Source organism: Plecotus auritus, assembly GCF_963455305.1.
Source record: "Plecotus auritus genome assembly, chromosome: X".
Lineage (NCBI taxonomy): Eukaryota > Metazoa > Chordata > Mammalia > Chiroptera > Vespertilionidae > Plecotus > Plecotus auritus.
The window spans coordinates 128,971,397-128,987,083 of NC_137784.1; the positions used below are offsets into that span (position 1 = coordinate 128,971,397).

At 38.2% G+C, this 15,687-nt stretch overlaps 1 protein-coding gene across 6 annotated transcripts in view; it reads left to right on the top strand.

Moving 5' to 3' along the window:
* MTM1 (myotubularin 1) overlaps positions 1 to 15,687 on the top strand; it is a 109,874-nt gene that overhangs the window by 72,355 nt on the left and 21,832 nt on the right. For all 6 annotated transcript variants that reach the window (XM_080652190.1, XM_080652192.1, XM_080652191.1 and 3 more), the window contains 3 exons: positions 6,019 to 6,102; positions 8,279 to 8,428; positions 12,785 to 12,973. In XM_080652190.1, the coding sequence (XP_080508316.1) occupies positions 6,019 to 6,102; positions 8,279 to 8,428; positions 12,785 to 12,973 (423 nt within the window). The remainder of the gene's footprint in view (positions 1 to 6,018; positions 6,103 to 8,278; positions 8,429 to 12,784; positions 12,974 to 15,687) is intronic.

Sequence of the window (15,687 nt, forward strand, 5' to 3'; positions counted from 1 at the left end):
GCATATATCCTTTCTGATTGGTGTTTCTGTTTCTTGGAATATATTCCTAGGAGTGGGATCACTGGGTCAAATGGGAGTTCCATTTTTAGTTTTTTGAGGAAACTCCATACTGTTCTCCACAGTGGCTGCACCAGTCTGCATTCCCACCAGTAATACAATTTATCATAGCTAAGATTTGGAAAAAGCCTAAGTGCCCATCAGCAGATAAGTGGATTAGAAAACTGTGGTACATCTACATAATGGAATACTATGCTGCTGTAAAAAAAGAAGGAATTTTTACCATTTGCAACAGCATGGATGGAACTGGAGAGCATTATGCTAAGTGAAATAAGCCCGTCAGAGAAAGATAAAGATCACATGATCTCACTCATTTATGGAATATAATGAACAACATAATCTGGTAAACAAAAGCAGATCCAGAGACAGAGAAGCATCAATCAGACCGTCAAACCTCAGAGGGAAGGTAGGGGAGGGTGGGGGTAAGAGGAAAAGATCAACCAAAGGACTTATATGCATGCGTATAAGCATAACCAATGGACACAGACACCAGGATGGTGAGGACATGAGTGGGGGAGTGGGGGGCAATGGGGGGATAAGGACACATATGTAATATCTTAATCAATAAAGAAAAAAAAGGAATTGGTAAGTTTGGCTTGCCTGCCCCAGCTGAAACACAGGTGCGCACACCACCCATCAGGAGCCAGGCCCGCTGCTTCTCTGCCCCAGTCTCTTCCAGTTTTCTTCCCAGATTCATACCTGTCTTTAGTGACTCTGTCTGCATAAAAGGGTCACCATTAATTGAAGATTTAAATACTAAACTGCAGTGTTTGTTAAATAAAGAAAATAAAACCTTGGGGGGAAAAAAGGGGTCTGCTCTTCCTAAAAATCATGTCCATCGATGACCATTCCACTGCATGGTGGAAACTCCATTTGAAAGCACTGTTAAATCTACAGGTTTATCAATTTATTGCCCTGAATACTATGAAAATGATTTTCCTCTGTAATTGTATCCCTTTTGGATGATATTTAATTTCTCTAAATCTGTCAAACATCCAGTTCTGAGATATCACATCACATATGTTTGGGGGAAGAGGCTGTCCGGGAGGGGCTTCATGAGCCTAGGAATCCTAATTTGGTGACAGACAGCCCTCCTTCCTCAAAGAAGGGCACTCATGAATTGCTTATCATTTATAGATTCTACTCAATAAAAATAAATCTAATCTAGATGTGTTTTAAGCAAGTTGGTGCATCTTTATTTAAAATAATTACTAATTAAGTGAAAGCCAAAATCTGTTGTTATTTCAGACTATCCCCCCTACACAAGACACAACAGTGATAAATGTAGCTAAATTAAAATGACAAGTTACATTCTCTTTGTCAGAGCTGGTTTTATCCCTGGGTTGAAATTGGAGATTTATCTCAACTTTGTCCTTTAACATTTTTCAAATGTTGCATTGTGCTATTTTTAATACTGGAAAAAATGCACATGATTGTTGTAGGTTGTTTTTTTGTGTTTTTTTTTTTAAGTCTCCATGCATGGTATCTCTTGACTAGAATGAATCTGATTGGTTAAATGTCCAAATACTAATATAGAACCAAATAAAGGAAAACCCATTCACTTGAAGCTAGGGGTAAGCACTTGAGAGTATATGTTTTCTGATGTCAGTTTCCTGATTTAGATATTATGCTCTAGTTATGTAAGATGTTCATATTGGGGAGGTTGCGTGAAGGGTGCCTAGGATTTCCCTTTACATTTCTTTTCAAATTCTTGTAAATTTATAATTATTTCAAATAACATTTAAAATATATATATTTTTTATTGATTTCAGAGAGGAAGGGAGAGGGAAAAGAGGATAGAAGCATCACTGATGAGAGAGAATCATTGATTGACTGCCTCCTGCACCAACACTGGGGATCAAGCCTGTAATGCGAGCAATGTGCCCAGACAGGGAAGCAAACCACAACCTCCTGGTTCATAGGTTGATGCTCAACCACTGAACCATGCCAGCTGGGCTCAAATAACTTTTTTTAAAAAAAGTAAAGCACACCTCCCCGTAATACCTTGACCATACAGAACCCTTAGGCTATCCTCCTAAGTGTTGTGGTGTATTCCACATGAACCTTCAGGATCAGGGTGATCACCCCCTAGAGATTCTGGTTCAGAGGGGGTGAGGTGGGGCACAGGCATTGACTGACACCTTGGGAAACTGCTCCCACCAGTGAATCTGAGGCAGAGCCCAGGTGAAGGGCCAGGCTTAGAAGAAAGCCACAAGGCCTTCCGGAAGCACCAACTGGAAGCTAACACTTCTCTGCTCTGAGGTCTCACTAAAGCTGGGACTGAACCATTTTTGAGTTGTGAATAGGCCATAAAATGAAACTAGTGTTGGTTGGGTTCATGGAGTGGACTTCATTACCAGTCTTCTAGACTTCATTACCAGTTCTGTCCATGGGACTTCGATTTCCCAAAGAAAGGCTCCAAACTCACCCAAGGTTAGTTAAGGATAATATCAATCTGCTAATAAAGCACTAAAAGACTCAACACCTTACAAATGTATTATCTGTAAGAGGAAGAAAAAGAGACGGTTAAAAACCTTGACATGTAATCCATTCCTTTAGGTTTTAACAGTTTTCAGTCAGGAACTTTAATTAGGCTTATAACAAGTTACCACTTGTAGGGAATTTTGTACTTGTTAATAATGAGGTACAGAGGAATGGGATTTGTTATTCTTGCTTTAATGGCTAGTAGTTTTTATTTTTTTTAAATAATTCACATTTTTGTTACTCTATTTGAGAGCTTGTGTTTTAAAATTCTTGCTTTGTTCTCTTATTTAAATCTTTAAGGGAGAAAAGGTAAAAATTAAAATATCTGGGAAGTAAGTTCTGCTATGTTCAACTTTTTAAAATTGTGGTCCTTTTAGATTGCTTCAGTGGAGCCAAGTAATTTCTGAACAACTTAGTTTTTAAAGAAAAATACAATGTGAGCACTAACAAGTAATGCTTTTTAAAAAATATCTTTTTCTTGTATTTGTAAGTTAATTTATTTGGATGGTTAGAATATTGGTTTAAGCTCTTGGACTTTTCCACCAGAAGCTCCACTTCAATATTAGATGTGTTGCTGTGTATTTCATGACAAGAAATATATGGAATTTTCCTGAAATATTTGAAGTCTAAGTCTGGCTCTTAGCATCAGAATTGGCTTAGGAGCTGTTTCCATCATAGAGTTCTCATAGTCATGTTTCAGGGGTAAAGGATGCCAGTTCCTTGACTCATCCTATATATCTGGACGTCACTCAGAATGGGAAGTGTCATTCTAGAATAATTTCATGAGAAAGGCTACCTGATATGTTCCTAACATGAGGACATTGTAGCATTCTCATATTAATGACAATTTTTAAAATATAACTTGTATTCAGAGTTCTCTTAAACATTAAAGAAAATATGGAGGTGATTTTTGTTTGGAATATATAGCCTTTATCTTCTGATAGTAACAGTCTGGTAAACTTATATTACACTTACCAGTGATTTTGATGTAAGATAAAAGAGCATATTTGAAGAAAAAGGGAGTTGCTTTATTATTAGTGATTGAGAAATAGTAATTTACATTGAAGATGCTGCTGGTTAAATGCCCAAATTTACATTGAAAATGCTGCTGACAAGTCAAAAAGGATTGCATTAATACGCATGATGATTTTTCTGGAGGGAAAGCTTTATCTTACCTTTGAGTTAGCAATTTTATTCTTTGTTTTTAAAAGGCCAATGTATTCACTTGAGCTTTATGGGAAAGATGCAAATAACTAAAAACAAACCAAAAAAAAAAAAAACTAACAAAATCATGTTGCGATCAGGAACTTATTTCAAGAAAGCATATCCTAGGTTTTCTTCTGAAGCGAGTGACAGTACAGCCTTATGTCTCAAAACATCTGCCATCCACAGTATGTCAACAACACAGTAGTATTGATTATTTACCTGTGCCATGTCCTGACCAGTGTAGTATCTGGTGCTCAGAGGTCACAAAGAGAATACTTAGATACGTTCTATAGATTCTGTTTTTGGATAAAGAAGTTCACTATACATTTTAGTGCTCTTTTCACCAAAAGTCCCTTTATCTTGTTTTTCCCAGTGGTACTGAATAATTAAGTATTGCTGTGGATTCAGTGTTAAGGTAATGCCTCAAAGAATTGCTTAGCTGTATCAGCATCATTACTAATGTGTTTTTGACATGCTATCTATCACAGAACACTCAGCACTTAGGCCTAGCACTGCCTGAGTTGAGATCTGCTGAGGGTGCCATGTGCTTTGGGAATTTCAAGAAGACAGTCTGGAGAGCATGTTCTTGACTAGTTTTCATTTCAAACGTTTTGCCACTTAAATACAGAAAACTGTTACTGCTAAGTGATGTTTTCCCAGAAATTCTCTGTAATGTATGGGAGGGATTGCTTGCATTCGAAGTTGTAGGCTATAACAAAATGGGTGGGAAGGAAGATACATGGAGGAAAAGTGCCCAGACTCGGTTCCCTTAGAGAACGTAGTTGTTCAGGGGCTGTATAAGGCTTCACATTTTCATTCGGTCGATAAATATGTACTATTATTCTGCCTACCATGGGCCAGACACTGCTCCAATTACTGGGGATACAGGATGTGAACACAAGTGTCTACCTTCATGGAACCCATGTTTTAGGGGAGGGAACAATAGAGGTCCAAAAGTAAAGAAATAAACAAGTAAATATAATATGTCAAATGGTCATAAAGGGTAGGGGGAAATAACAGGGGTGCAGTTGTAGAGGTAGCATGTTTATTTTCTACAGGGTGTCAGAGAGTCTCATTGATTAAGGTTACATTTGAACAGTGATGTGAAAAAAGTAAGGGGGGAACCCATGAAGATAAAGGATTTCAGGCAGCTGGAACAGCAGGCACAAAGGCCCAGAGGTTGGTAAGAGCCTGGTGCTTTACAGGGGCAGCACTGGAGGCCAGTGTGGCTAGAGTAGAGTGAGCAGGGGGCGCGCAGAGACATGTCAGGGGATGTGGCCAGGTGGTGGACAGCCACGTAGGCCATTGAAAGGACTTCCACTTTAACTCTAAGCAAGACAGAAAGCCAACTCTTACTCTGACTTTAGAAGTAAAGATTAAAGCAAGGGATCAGTTAGGAGGTTATTATAATGATCCATGTGAACAATGGTGGAGGTTGAAACCAGGGTGGTTAACAATGAGTTGATGAGGCTAATAAGGTTTTTGGCTCAATCAACTAGAAGGATGGGGCTGTCATCTGCTGAAATGGGGAGGCTGTGGGAGGAGCAGGATTAGATGTGTTAACCCAAAGTCTTCCAGATGCCTTTTAGGCAGTCTGGAGTTTTGGAGTGGGAACCTGGATAGCTAAGTCTGTGAATCAGAGTAGTGGCTGGAGAGAGATAGATATTTAGGAATTGCTTAGGGTGTGGATGGTATTGGAAGCCATGAAACTCATCAATATGGACTCCTTGAGAGTGAGCATAAGTAGAAAAGAGATGAGCAATCTGAATCCTGGTATTTCATAGACATCAGGGCTTTGATTCAGAATTCACAGAGAACATTTAATTAAGAATTTTCCTAATGTCCTGTCTTTTAAAAAATAGATAAACATGTCATTGTTCCTTTTTGAGCTGGTTGCACTTTTTAATAATCATTCTTGAGTTTCCTTTCACTTTTTTAGTGACTTTTATCTGATTGATTTCTAATACTATTTAAAATTAGTAGGCATTTTCTTGGTCTGAAAAATCTGATTTTTGTGGAATATCATTTAAAAATAATAATTAAGAGAGATGTCCATGGCCATAAAAATTTAGGTCTCAAAAGTAATTACTGAAGATAAAAGGTAGTATAAGTTGAGTCTGATTTTTTCACTATTATTTATTTGTTGGAAGTTTCAGGTTTGGCTATGATTTTATAGTAGGCAAATCTGGTGAAAAATCAAAGGATGTAGTATCAATAGATAATTTGTTTCTTCACACTGAACTTTAAATTCTTTCTGTTTGCCTTTTCTAGCCAATATTTGCATTTTTAAATGAAGAAAAGTTTAACGTGGATGGATGGATGGTTTATAATCCAGTTGAAGAATACAGAAGGCAGGTAAGCCAATAGGTACTGTGGCATGTAGTGAATCTGAGTCAGGCATGGTGACAATATGTCACCAGGCATGCTCTTTGAGGATCAATAACATCCTTGCCAAATATGTTTTTAATGGCAGTGGTATAATATAGCTTATTCTGTCTATTTATTCCATTGCCATATTCAAGCTGCATTGAAGACTGGCTGGCTAAGTTCTGTTTCCTTCCCTTACATGAAGAATATCAGTTATATGTTGGTCATGAAATGAAGCAAATACTTGTAGTCTAAAATAGTCAAACCTTTAATAGCTTCCTATTTAGGAGTTGATGTCGCTATATATTTGTATATTTGGGAGCCTAACTATTAATGACAGATTTCAATTATATACATTCTGGTTTGTAGATTCAAATTAATTAGAACTGTTTTCCTATAATAACATCTTTTCCCAGAAAGCTTTGATGAATATATATTAGAATTTCCCTTTACTGCTTTCTTATGTAAACATCACATACATGCATATTTATTGGCTGTTGTAAAGGCAAGAGGCTTGGAATAATGTTGGCTGTTCAGGAACAAAGGTCTCTTGTGGCATGTTTGTGAAGAAGATCCTGTGCATGTTATGTAACAAGAGCCACAAATTGACCTCTGGTATAACCAAATCTATAGGACAGCTAGGAGTTTTGTGATGAAAGTTTTCATAATTATCATTCTAAAAGCTCTTAAAATAATTGGGAAATTTTGTTGAATGACCTTTGAGAATCAATTGAAGCCCAGTTGTGTTATATGCAAAGGCAGTGACGGTAAAGTAAAATGCAGAACCCTAGACTTGAGAAAAAACGTCTAGCCACCACCTCCACTACTAAGGACCTCGTTTGATTTCCATTTAGTCTTGATCAGTGGTGTGTGTATTCATAAGCAGATCCAATGCTCAAGAATGGTGGTATGGGAGTTTATCTCTAGAACACATGTATGAGGAAGTATGTGCTATTGCTTCTAGAAATCAGCTTTAGACTATTCTTTTCAAAGTCTGTGTATACCTCTCATTTTAGTGACCTTTGTTCTGGATCGGTTATTGAGGCAGAAGAAGAACCATGCAAACATTTTGCATGGTTTGGAGATCTCTGTAGTATTATGTATTAAAACATTTGTGCCTTATTTTAAGAGTGTTATTGACAATATTAAGACATTTTTAAGATCAAAGCTTCTAGATTGAAACAAAACAGTTCCTGTTTTTAAGATTGCATGCATATATGAACTGTTGAAGGTATTTTGTTCCAGACTGCCATTTCATTCCATCTTTTTTTCTTATAACTTTCTGATGGGACTTATAACTTTCTAATTGGACTCAGCATCAGACTCACCTGTTTGGTCCGTGGTCTATAGGACCAGACCTAAAGAAAAGGTACAATGTCTGTCCCCAAACCAAGCACCCACATAGCTTACTTTTGTGTCTGTATTTGTGTATTCGTGAGTATGGGGAGAGAATATTCCACCACCTCTGGCTCTTGTCCACACTAGATAAAATTTTATGGGTAGATGATAGGGTGGGAAGTATCTTCCATAGCTCTATGTGCAGTCTGTTTAGACTGCAAATTACTCTATTTCTCACACAACCTATACGGCAATCACCAATCCCAAACAACTTGATTGAAAAAACTCTTAGGAGGTGGCGAAATGAGCCTCCCCAAGAGGGGTTTTCATTTACTTCCCCTCTGCAACTTTCTTCATATACTTAGCCTCTTTCTACTTTGGAGCAGACTGAAACATTTACTCTGTTTTGAGTAGGGAAAGGGAGTTGCCTGATCTCTTTTCTATCCTCAATTAGACACAGAGTAAGAGTACATGATATACTTTTTCTAGGTTGTGGGGGGTACATGGGTAGGGAATGAACTTGCATTTATCTTTATTGTACTACTAGTAAAGAATAGTTTGACATGAAATAAAGGAAGATCTCAAATTCAAGAGAATCTTTATTTACCAATGACAGTTTAGAACTATGGAAACCACCAGTGTTTGTCTTGTGTTCTTATGTTGTCTGGATTATTGATTTGGCTCCCTTATTATAAATCAGTAGACTGTCACTACACTGTGGTCAAAGATGCATTTGCAAATTCTGCTAGAATGAAGAAAAGAGACCCAAGGCTAATGCAGAGATGAAGTCATGCAGTACTTACTTGGACTTCCTTTTTTCCTGCAGGGCTTGCCCAATCACCACTGGAGAATAACTTTTATTAATAAGTGCTATGAACTGTGTGACACTTACCCTCCTCTCTTGGTGGTTCCATTTCGTGCCACAGATGAAGATCTCAAGAGAGTTGCAACTTTCAGATCCCGAAATCGAATTCCAGTGAGTATGCAATTAATGTTGTTGTTTTTTCAGAGTGCCTTTTATTCCATAAGAACAATAGTTAAGTAATTCAGAGAAACACTCTAGGATTTCAATCCAACAAGTAATTGTCAAGTGCCTTTTGAGTGCAGAACACCAGGCTAATTGGGAAAATAAGAAAGACAACACCTGCCTTCCAAGAGCTCACAATAAAGGATGGGGAATAAACACAAGTAATTCTTATTCAAGGGAGGGTACAAATACTACTATCATATGTAAACCAAGTGCTAGATGGACGGAAAGACGGTAGGACAGGGTCTTTGTGGTTTTCATCTTTGTAGCACAATACCTGATATATGATAGGCTCTTGATAAATGTCAGTTGAGTCATTCTGGAAACAAGGTACTATCTTATGTTATAGAGCATGTAAGTATAGGCTTTTATGTATACTCACCTTTATTAGGATGTGCTTATCCTCATCATATTTGCAAGTTGCCTTAATGCCATTTGCAAACTGGAGCCAAGTACAGATTACTCCAAACTGTATACTTATGGTATCATGAGACCTAGTTCCCAAAGTTTCCTTTGCTTCTTAAATATATTTTTTAATTATTTATTGTTTAAAGTATTACATATAACATTCCATATGTCTCCTTTTTTCCTCATTGGCCACTCCCAACCACCAGAACATGCCCTCACCCCTGCTTCTTAAATATGTATGTACAGGTCATACTGTCTTCTGTGTACATAAATTTTATTGACTAAAATTTTAGAGAATATTTTCCCCTCTGTTCATTTTCAGGGCATGTCATAATAGGTACATTGTTTTGTTTTGGTTTAGAAACAAGGGTTGAAGAAATTAAGATTTAATGCCACCTTGCATTTAAATCCCAAGTCTAGATATTTTTATCCTTAAAAGGACATTTGTGTGAAATGTTTGTATACTGTCAAAAAATAATTGCAACTTTTAAAATTCACTTGGTTCTCTAATTATGAGTGTCTGTTCATCTCTTCATTATATATATTGTACTTGAAAGTATGTTTTTTGCTCATTTTGTTAGAACACGGTGCTAAGGAAGCTAGTTACAAGTTCACTACTCTTGTTCTCTATTTGGACATATTTTTCTGTGCCATAGCCACAAACTCCACATTTACCCTGGTGATCTGTCTTGCTAATACGTGCCTTGTCCACAGGAGAACTGGATTAGGGTAGCGTGAATTGCTTTTATTCACTCCTTTATTCAGTTAATGTTTATTGAGCATCTACTGTAACAAAGGTGTGTGTGTGTGTGTGTGTGTGTGTGTGTGTGTGTGTGTGCGCTTATGCATGTTTCATGGGATTTGGAGCAGGAGAGGAAATGAACCAATTGTGCCCAGTCCCTTATGCTCAGGCTACCATCTTAATCCAGTAGTTTCCACTATTCTGTGTGAATGAGAGCCCACTGTAGAGGAAATAGAATGCTTAACTTTTTACTTGTTGAACCATTTTATGGGTCCTTCTTACTTTGTGATGGCCACCAATTGGCATTTATTTTCCCTAACAAAACTGAGGCTAAGCTGTCCATTATTCCTATATCTTTATAGATTACTAGACTTAATAATATTTAATAGTACATAATGTACTCTTTCTGATGTACTTTCTAGCCCCTGACTCTTGACTATAACCCAGAAAACATACTTGCTTTCAATGAGAAATCATTAATACTTGATATTTAGTTTTTAAGCCCATATAAAAATACAAAAAGAATAGATGAGAAAGCAGTCTTAAATTAGAAAATAACTTATAAAATATCACTGATTAATAAAATAATCCACATGTGTTAATGTTCCCATTAATGGATACATACTCCTTTATCCTCAAACATGTTTATTTTATTGTTATGAAAGTCTTTAACATAAGTAATACATATTTTATTTTAGATATTTTAGAAAATACTGATAAGCAAAAAAGAGTCTGATGTCTTATAAGAATCACAGTTAACATTGTGGTATATGTCCTTCTAGCCTTCCTTCTATGTATGCATATTTTTATTAGAAAAAAAAATAATTCTGTAATCTTTGTCTTAATCTCTTTTTTTCTACATGGCATTATCCTGGAAATAAGTTTCCACATTGATAAATATCTACTCATAGGCTAGTATGTAGATACTAGAGGCCCGGTGCACGAAATTCATGCATGAGGGGGTGTCTCTCAGCCCAGCCAGCATCCTCTCCAATCTGGGACCCCTCAAGGGATTGGGCCTAAATGGGCAGTCAGACATCCCTCTCCAAATCCAGGACTGCTGGCTCCCAACCGCTCGCCTGCCTGCCTGCCTGCCTGCCTGCCTGCCTGATTGCCCCTAACCGCTTCTGCCTGACAGCCTGATTACCCCCTAACAACTCCCCTGCCAGCCTGATTGATGCCTAACAGCTCCCCTGCCAGCCTATTTGCCCCTAACTGCCTTTCCCTGCTGGCCTGGTCACCCCTGACTGCCCTCCCCTGCTGGCCTGGTCACCCCTAACTGCCCTCCCCTGCTGGCCTGGTCACCCCTAACTGTCCTCCCCTGAAGGCCTGGTCACCCCCAACTGCCCTCCCCTGCTGGCCCGATCACCCCTAACTTCCCTCCCTTGCCAGCCTGGTTGCCCCTAACTGCCCTCCCTTGCTGGCCTGGTCACCCCTAACTGCCCTCCCCTGCCAGCCTGGTCGCCCCTAACTGTCCTCCCCTGCAGGCCTGGTCGCCCCCAACTGCCCTCCCCTGCAGGCCTGGTCCCCCCCAACTGCCCTCCCCTGCAGGCCTTGTCACTCCCAACTGCCCTCACCTGCTGGCCTGATTGCCCACAACTGCCCTCCCCTGCTGGCCATCTTGTGTCCACCTGGGGGCGGCCATCTTTGACCACATCGGGCAGTCATCTTGTGTGGGAGTGATGGTCAATTTGCATATTACTCTTATTAGATAGGATACATAAAAGTGATCTCATGTCTTTTATCTCTCTTTAAGAAAAGGCTATAGGAAGTAGGTGGGGTAGGTCTCCTCTCCACACTGTAGATTGCAAAATGGAGGTTGAGTAAGGGCCAGTCCTTTTTCCCAGGGCTTCATAATTCTGAGCCTTTGGACTCTTAGGGGCTACAATGGTGTTTTTAACTGGTCTCTGGCATGGCACAAAAACTCAATGAATGAGTATTCATGTTATCATATAATCATTCTCACCAGCCCTTTGTCATTATTATGCACATCAGTTCTTATGAATATCAGTGCTTGTCATTTGCTTTCCTGGAGTGGGTGACTTCAAAAGACAACAGTGTATTTGGCCTTGTATTAAGTGAGCTCAAATTGTTGTTTCTTTAGCTCTTGTGTCTGCTTTTCATAGTTTTCCATATCTGACTTTACTGGCTGCTGGCCTGCCTCTAGATGCTAACTCAAGCTAGCCATCCCTCTGCACTGCACTGAGTACTTTACCTGCAGTCATTCTTCCTTCATCCTCACAGCAGCACCATGGGATAAGATTACTCCCCATTTGATGAAAGAGGAAAGAGAAGCAACAGAGACTATGAGCTCAGTATGCAGGTTAGAGCCACCCCCAGCGCCCATGTTGTTACCCAACACTCTCACCTCCAGGCTCCCTTTGTGTGCTTTTTTTAAATAGCTTTTTTGAGGATTACACCAAACAATTAACCCATTTAAAGTGGACAGTTTTATAGCTTTTGGTGTATTACATTATTAGCTACCTTTTACAGTTACTTTTGGTTCTGTGCTATGACCTGGGAAACCAGGTATCAAATGTGCTAGGCGTGTGCATAAAATTAGAGAAGACTGAGTGTGAGTGAAGGCTGGAAGAGCTCTCCTAAGAGCCGGGTATCCATGCTTCATTGTAGAGACTCCGGCAGTTCTTTTGGCTGTCTTGACATCTTTTTTGCTTCCCTTGGGTTATCTCCGCCCCTCATATTATTCTAGAATTGAGACTGTTGGGAAAATGGCCTGCAGATGTGAGTTGTTATTATAGAAACATGTTATATCAGAGGTGATTTCCTTTACCTCTCACTTTTTGCTAAAGTTGTTTCTTTGTGATGATAAATCCAGTGCAAGCTACAGAACTGAAATAATATTAGAAGCTTTCTACTTCCTTTAAGTGATTTAACATTTTTTAGTCAAGCATGTAACGTCTATTAGCTGTGGTGCTAATTAAAAAGGACTAGTAAGGCAATTGGTTATTCTAATTGTCTCTTAATAGAGACATTGCTAAATGTGTGTTTCTGGACACAGTGAAATCATAGGTGAATAAATATTCCATTTCAGCAAAAGCAGATTCACTTTATCATGATTGTTAGTGCTTTATTTTTATAGTTTTAATTGTTGTGAGATTTGTTTTAATAGCTCAAAATTTCTGTACTAACTATAGGTGCTGTCATGGATTCATCCAGAAAACAAGACAGTCATTGTGCGTTGCAGTCAGCCTCTCGTCGGTATGAGTGGTAAACGAAATAAAGATGATGAAAAATATCTTGACGTCATCAGGGAGACTAACAGACAAATTTCTAAACTCACAATTTATGATGCAAGACCCAATGTCAATGCAGTGGCCAACAAGGTGAGTATATTTAATGACATGTAGAAACATCTTATATACAGTGTATGGTGTTTCACATGAATGTTTTTGCCATATCACGACAACATGTGGGATTAAATTAATAGTTAAACTTAGTCTAAATAAGAAAACTAGATCACTGAGCTAGAAAGTTTTAATCACAAAATGTATCTTAAAAGTTGAATATATTACAATCAAATGAAAACATTCTTTAGGTAAATTAGGCAAATCTGAAACTGTAATGAACTTGGGTTTTTATCAGAATCTTAGGCAAAAGTGAGAATCTCTTTGGAGCTGTTAGGCTGTTGATGGTTATTCCCAATGTCTATGCTGCTGAGGCATCTGTGAGGAGTTGTGGGAAGCTGTAATTGTAAAATCCTAAATTTGTTGCTTTATCAAAACAGTCTCTTCATTATATTCATCAGTGTATATTCTCATTTATGTAAAATAATTCAAGAAATGAGTAGATATATGTATGTGAAGTTTATAATCTCACACAATGTTATTATTATCAAATAAATCTGTCTCAATTGTCTTCATAGCATTCTTAAGCAGAAAATTCCGAGTGCCCCTGAAGTTGACTGGGATTGTCACTGTGAACATCAGTGACTACATAGTGTTGCCTTCCGGAGCTCTCGGGAGGCTGCTGCAAGGTGTAAGGCTATTTGCCCTGACACTAAATGGCCCCAGATTATGCTATGCTTTTTATGTTTGATTTTTTCCTTTCTGTTTTGTTGTTGTTCTTTTCCCATTACTGCCAGCCATCACAAGTGCTCACAGTGGGCCTGCCCCACATTGCTCATCCCTATTCCACCTTTGAGATTTCCTGTTTCTCATCAGCTGTAGGCTTCAATTTCATCATCTTGAATACTTTGCTTATCCTAAGGTCATCTATCTGACATCTTCAATTATTCAGAGCACAAAAAAAGAACCTGAAAGCAAAACAAGTCCCTGAGCAGCTCAGACAGTTGCAACAGTTTCCTTAATGGGCCTATGGCATCTGTCTGCACACACATCTGTGAGAAGGCATGTGTGTGGGGCTCCACTTACATGGTTGTGCATCTTACACACTGACTCCCGGGGGGCCTCTCTGCCCCTTGCATGCTCTTGGACCAGCTGTTCGTTACTACAGGTGGTATTTGTTTGGGGAATTAATATGATCTTGAAATTATATGTAAACTAATCAGGAAGTGTAATCATTAAGTAAATTAGGAATTATAAAAGTAAAATATTTTGGAAATAAAGTCTAAATACAAATGTCTTCTTGTATTATCCTTAACTTTATATATTTATTTCCTGGAATTCAGACTTGAATACATGTGGAAAATGCAATATTTTCATGTATATATTTAGCCTGAAACAGATATAGCATTAAAATGAGGTATTTAGAAAGAATATTTTAAAATATTAAAATGTATAAAATGCATACATCATATAAAGCTCATTGTTATAGCAGTAGAATTATTGAATGCCGTTTTAACACTCTGGAAATATGCCAGTGTTTCTAGTCCCCTTAGGAATGAAGGGAAGGAAAAAATTAAGGAAAAATACGTAGGCTTTAAAGATCTCTGCATCATTCTTTAAAAAAACACACACTCAGGTCCCCCTCCTCTCTTGGCTGTGCCTCTTGCCTAGTCATCTATATCCATAGCAACAGGCCCTTGGACCTGTATGTGGGCATACTAGGCAGTCTGGGTGGTTGTTTTTTTGCGTTGAAAAAAAGAACACTGAAAAGAATATTTCAAAACTAACCAGAGATGGAGAATTTTCACTTTTAAGAACTTAATCTGTGCCTGACTAATTGATTTTACCCTTCTGACTTCTATTCTATTTGGACCTAATCATTCCTCTCTTGTGGATATTTAGATATTCACAACCCCAGATGTAACAAGCAACATCACACCATTTTAAATTAAACAAGCAAACAAACAAAACCCAGGGGTGGATAAGATCAAGCATCAAGCTGCTTTAATTTTTCAGCAGCACACTGTGATGAATTATAGTGGAACTGTATTAATGTCTGTTTTTGCCAGAAAATTTGGCAATGAGTAATAAGTATATATATATATATACATATATATATGTGCGTGTGTTTGCGGGGGGCTTGGCAAAAAACAAACATTAATGTCAAAATAAAATATACTTTCTTACTTAGAGTCTGTGGAGACCGAGGCATCTAGCTTATACATAGGTCTCCAGGTTTAAAGTTCAAATGGTAGCCTTATTTCTATTGCAGGAGAACTTCTCTGTAACTAACCCTAGAAAAAATCCAGGATATGTTGGCCCTTCTATCCGGAGCTACAAGTTTATATTCCTTCTGTTGTTACAAATAAAAAGGAAAGGGACATAAAGTAGCGATGGCACATTTTTCTGGTGCCTTCATTTTTGCTCTTCATTTCCAAGCATGTTTCCTGGTCCTCTTCCTACAGGCACTCTGAAGTTAGTATAATGTTGCTTTGATGATAATATTTTTTTTTCTGGTGAGTTCACACATTCAGATGTTTTTACGGTGTTAATTAGCATCCTTTCATTTCAGCTTATAGAACGTTGTTTTCTTAACAACTCTCTGAATTATTTAACTTTTTCTTAAAGAGCCAGAGGCCACATGTTCCATGGCATTTAAAAACATTAAGGAGAATGCAGCCAGGTTTCTAAAGAGAATTATAGCATTTCTTCTCGTCCATGTGGAAAACAGGCATCTTCACCATGCTGTGAAG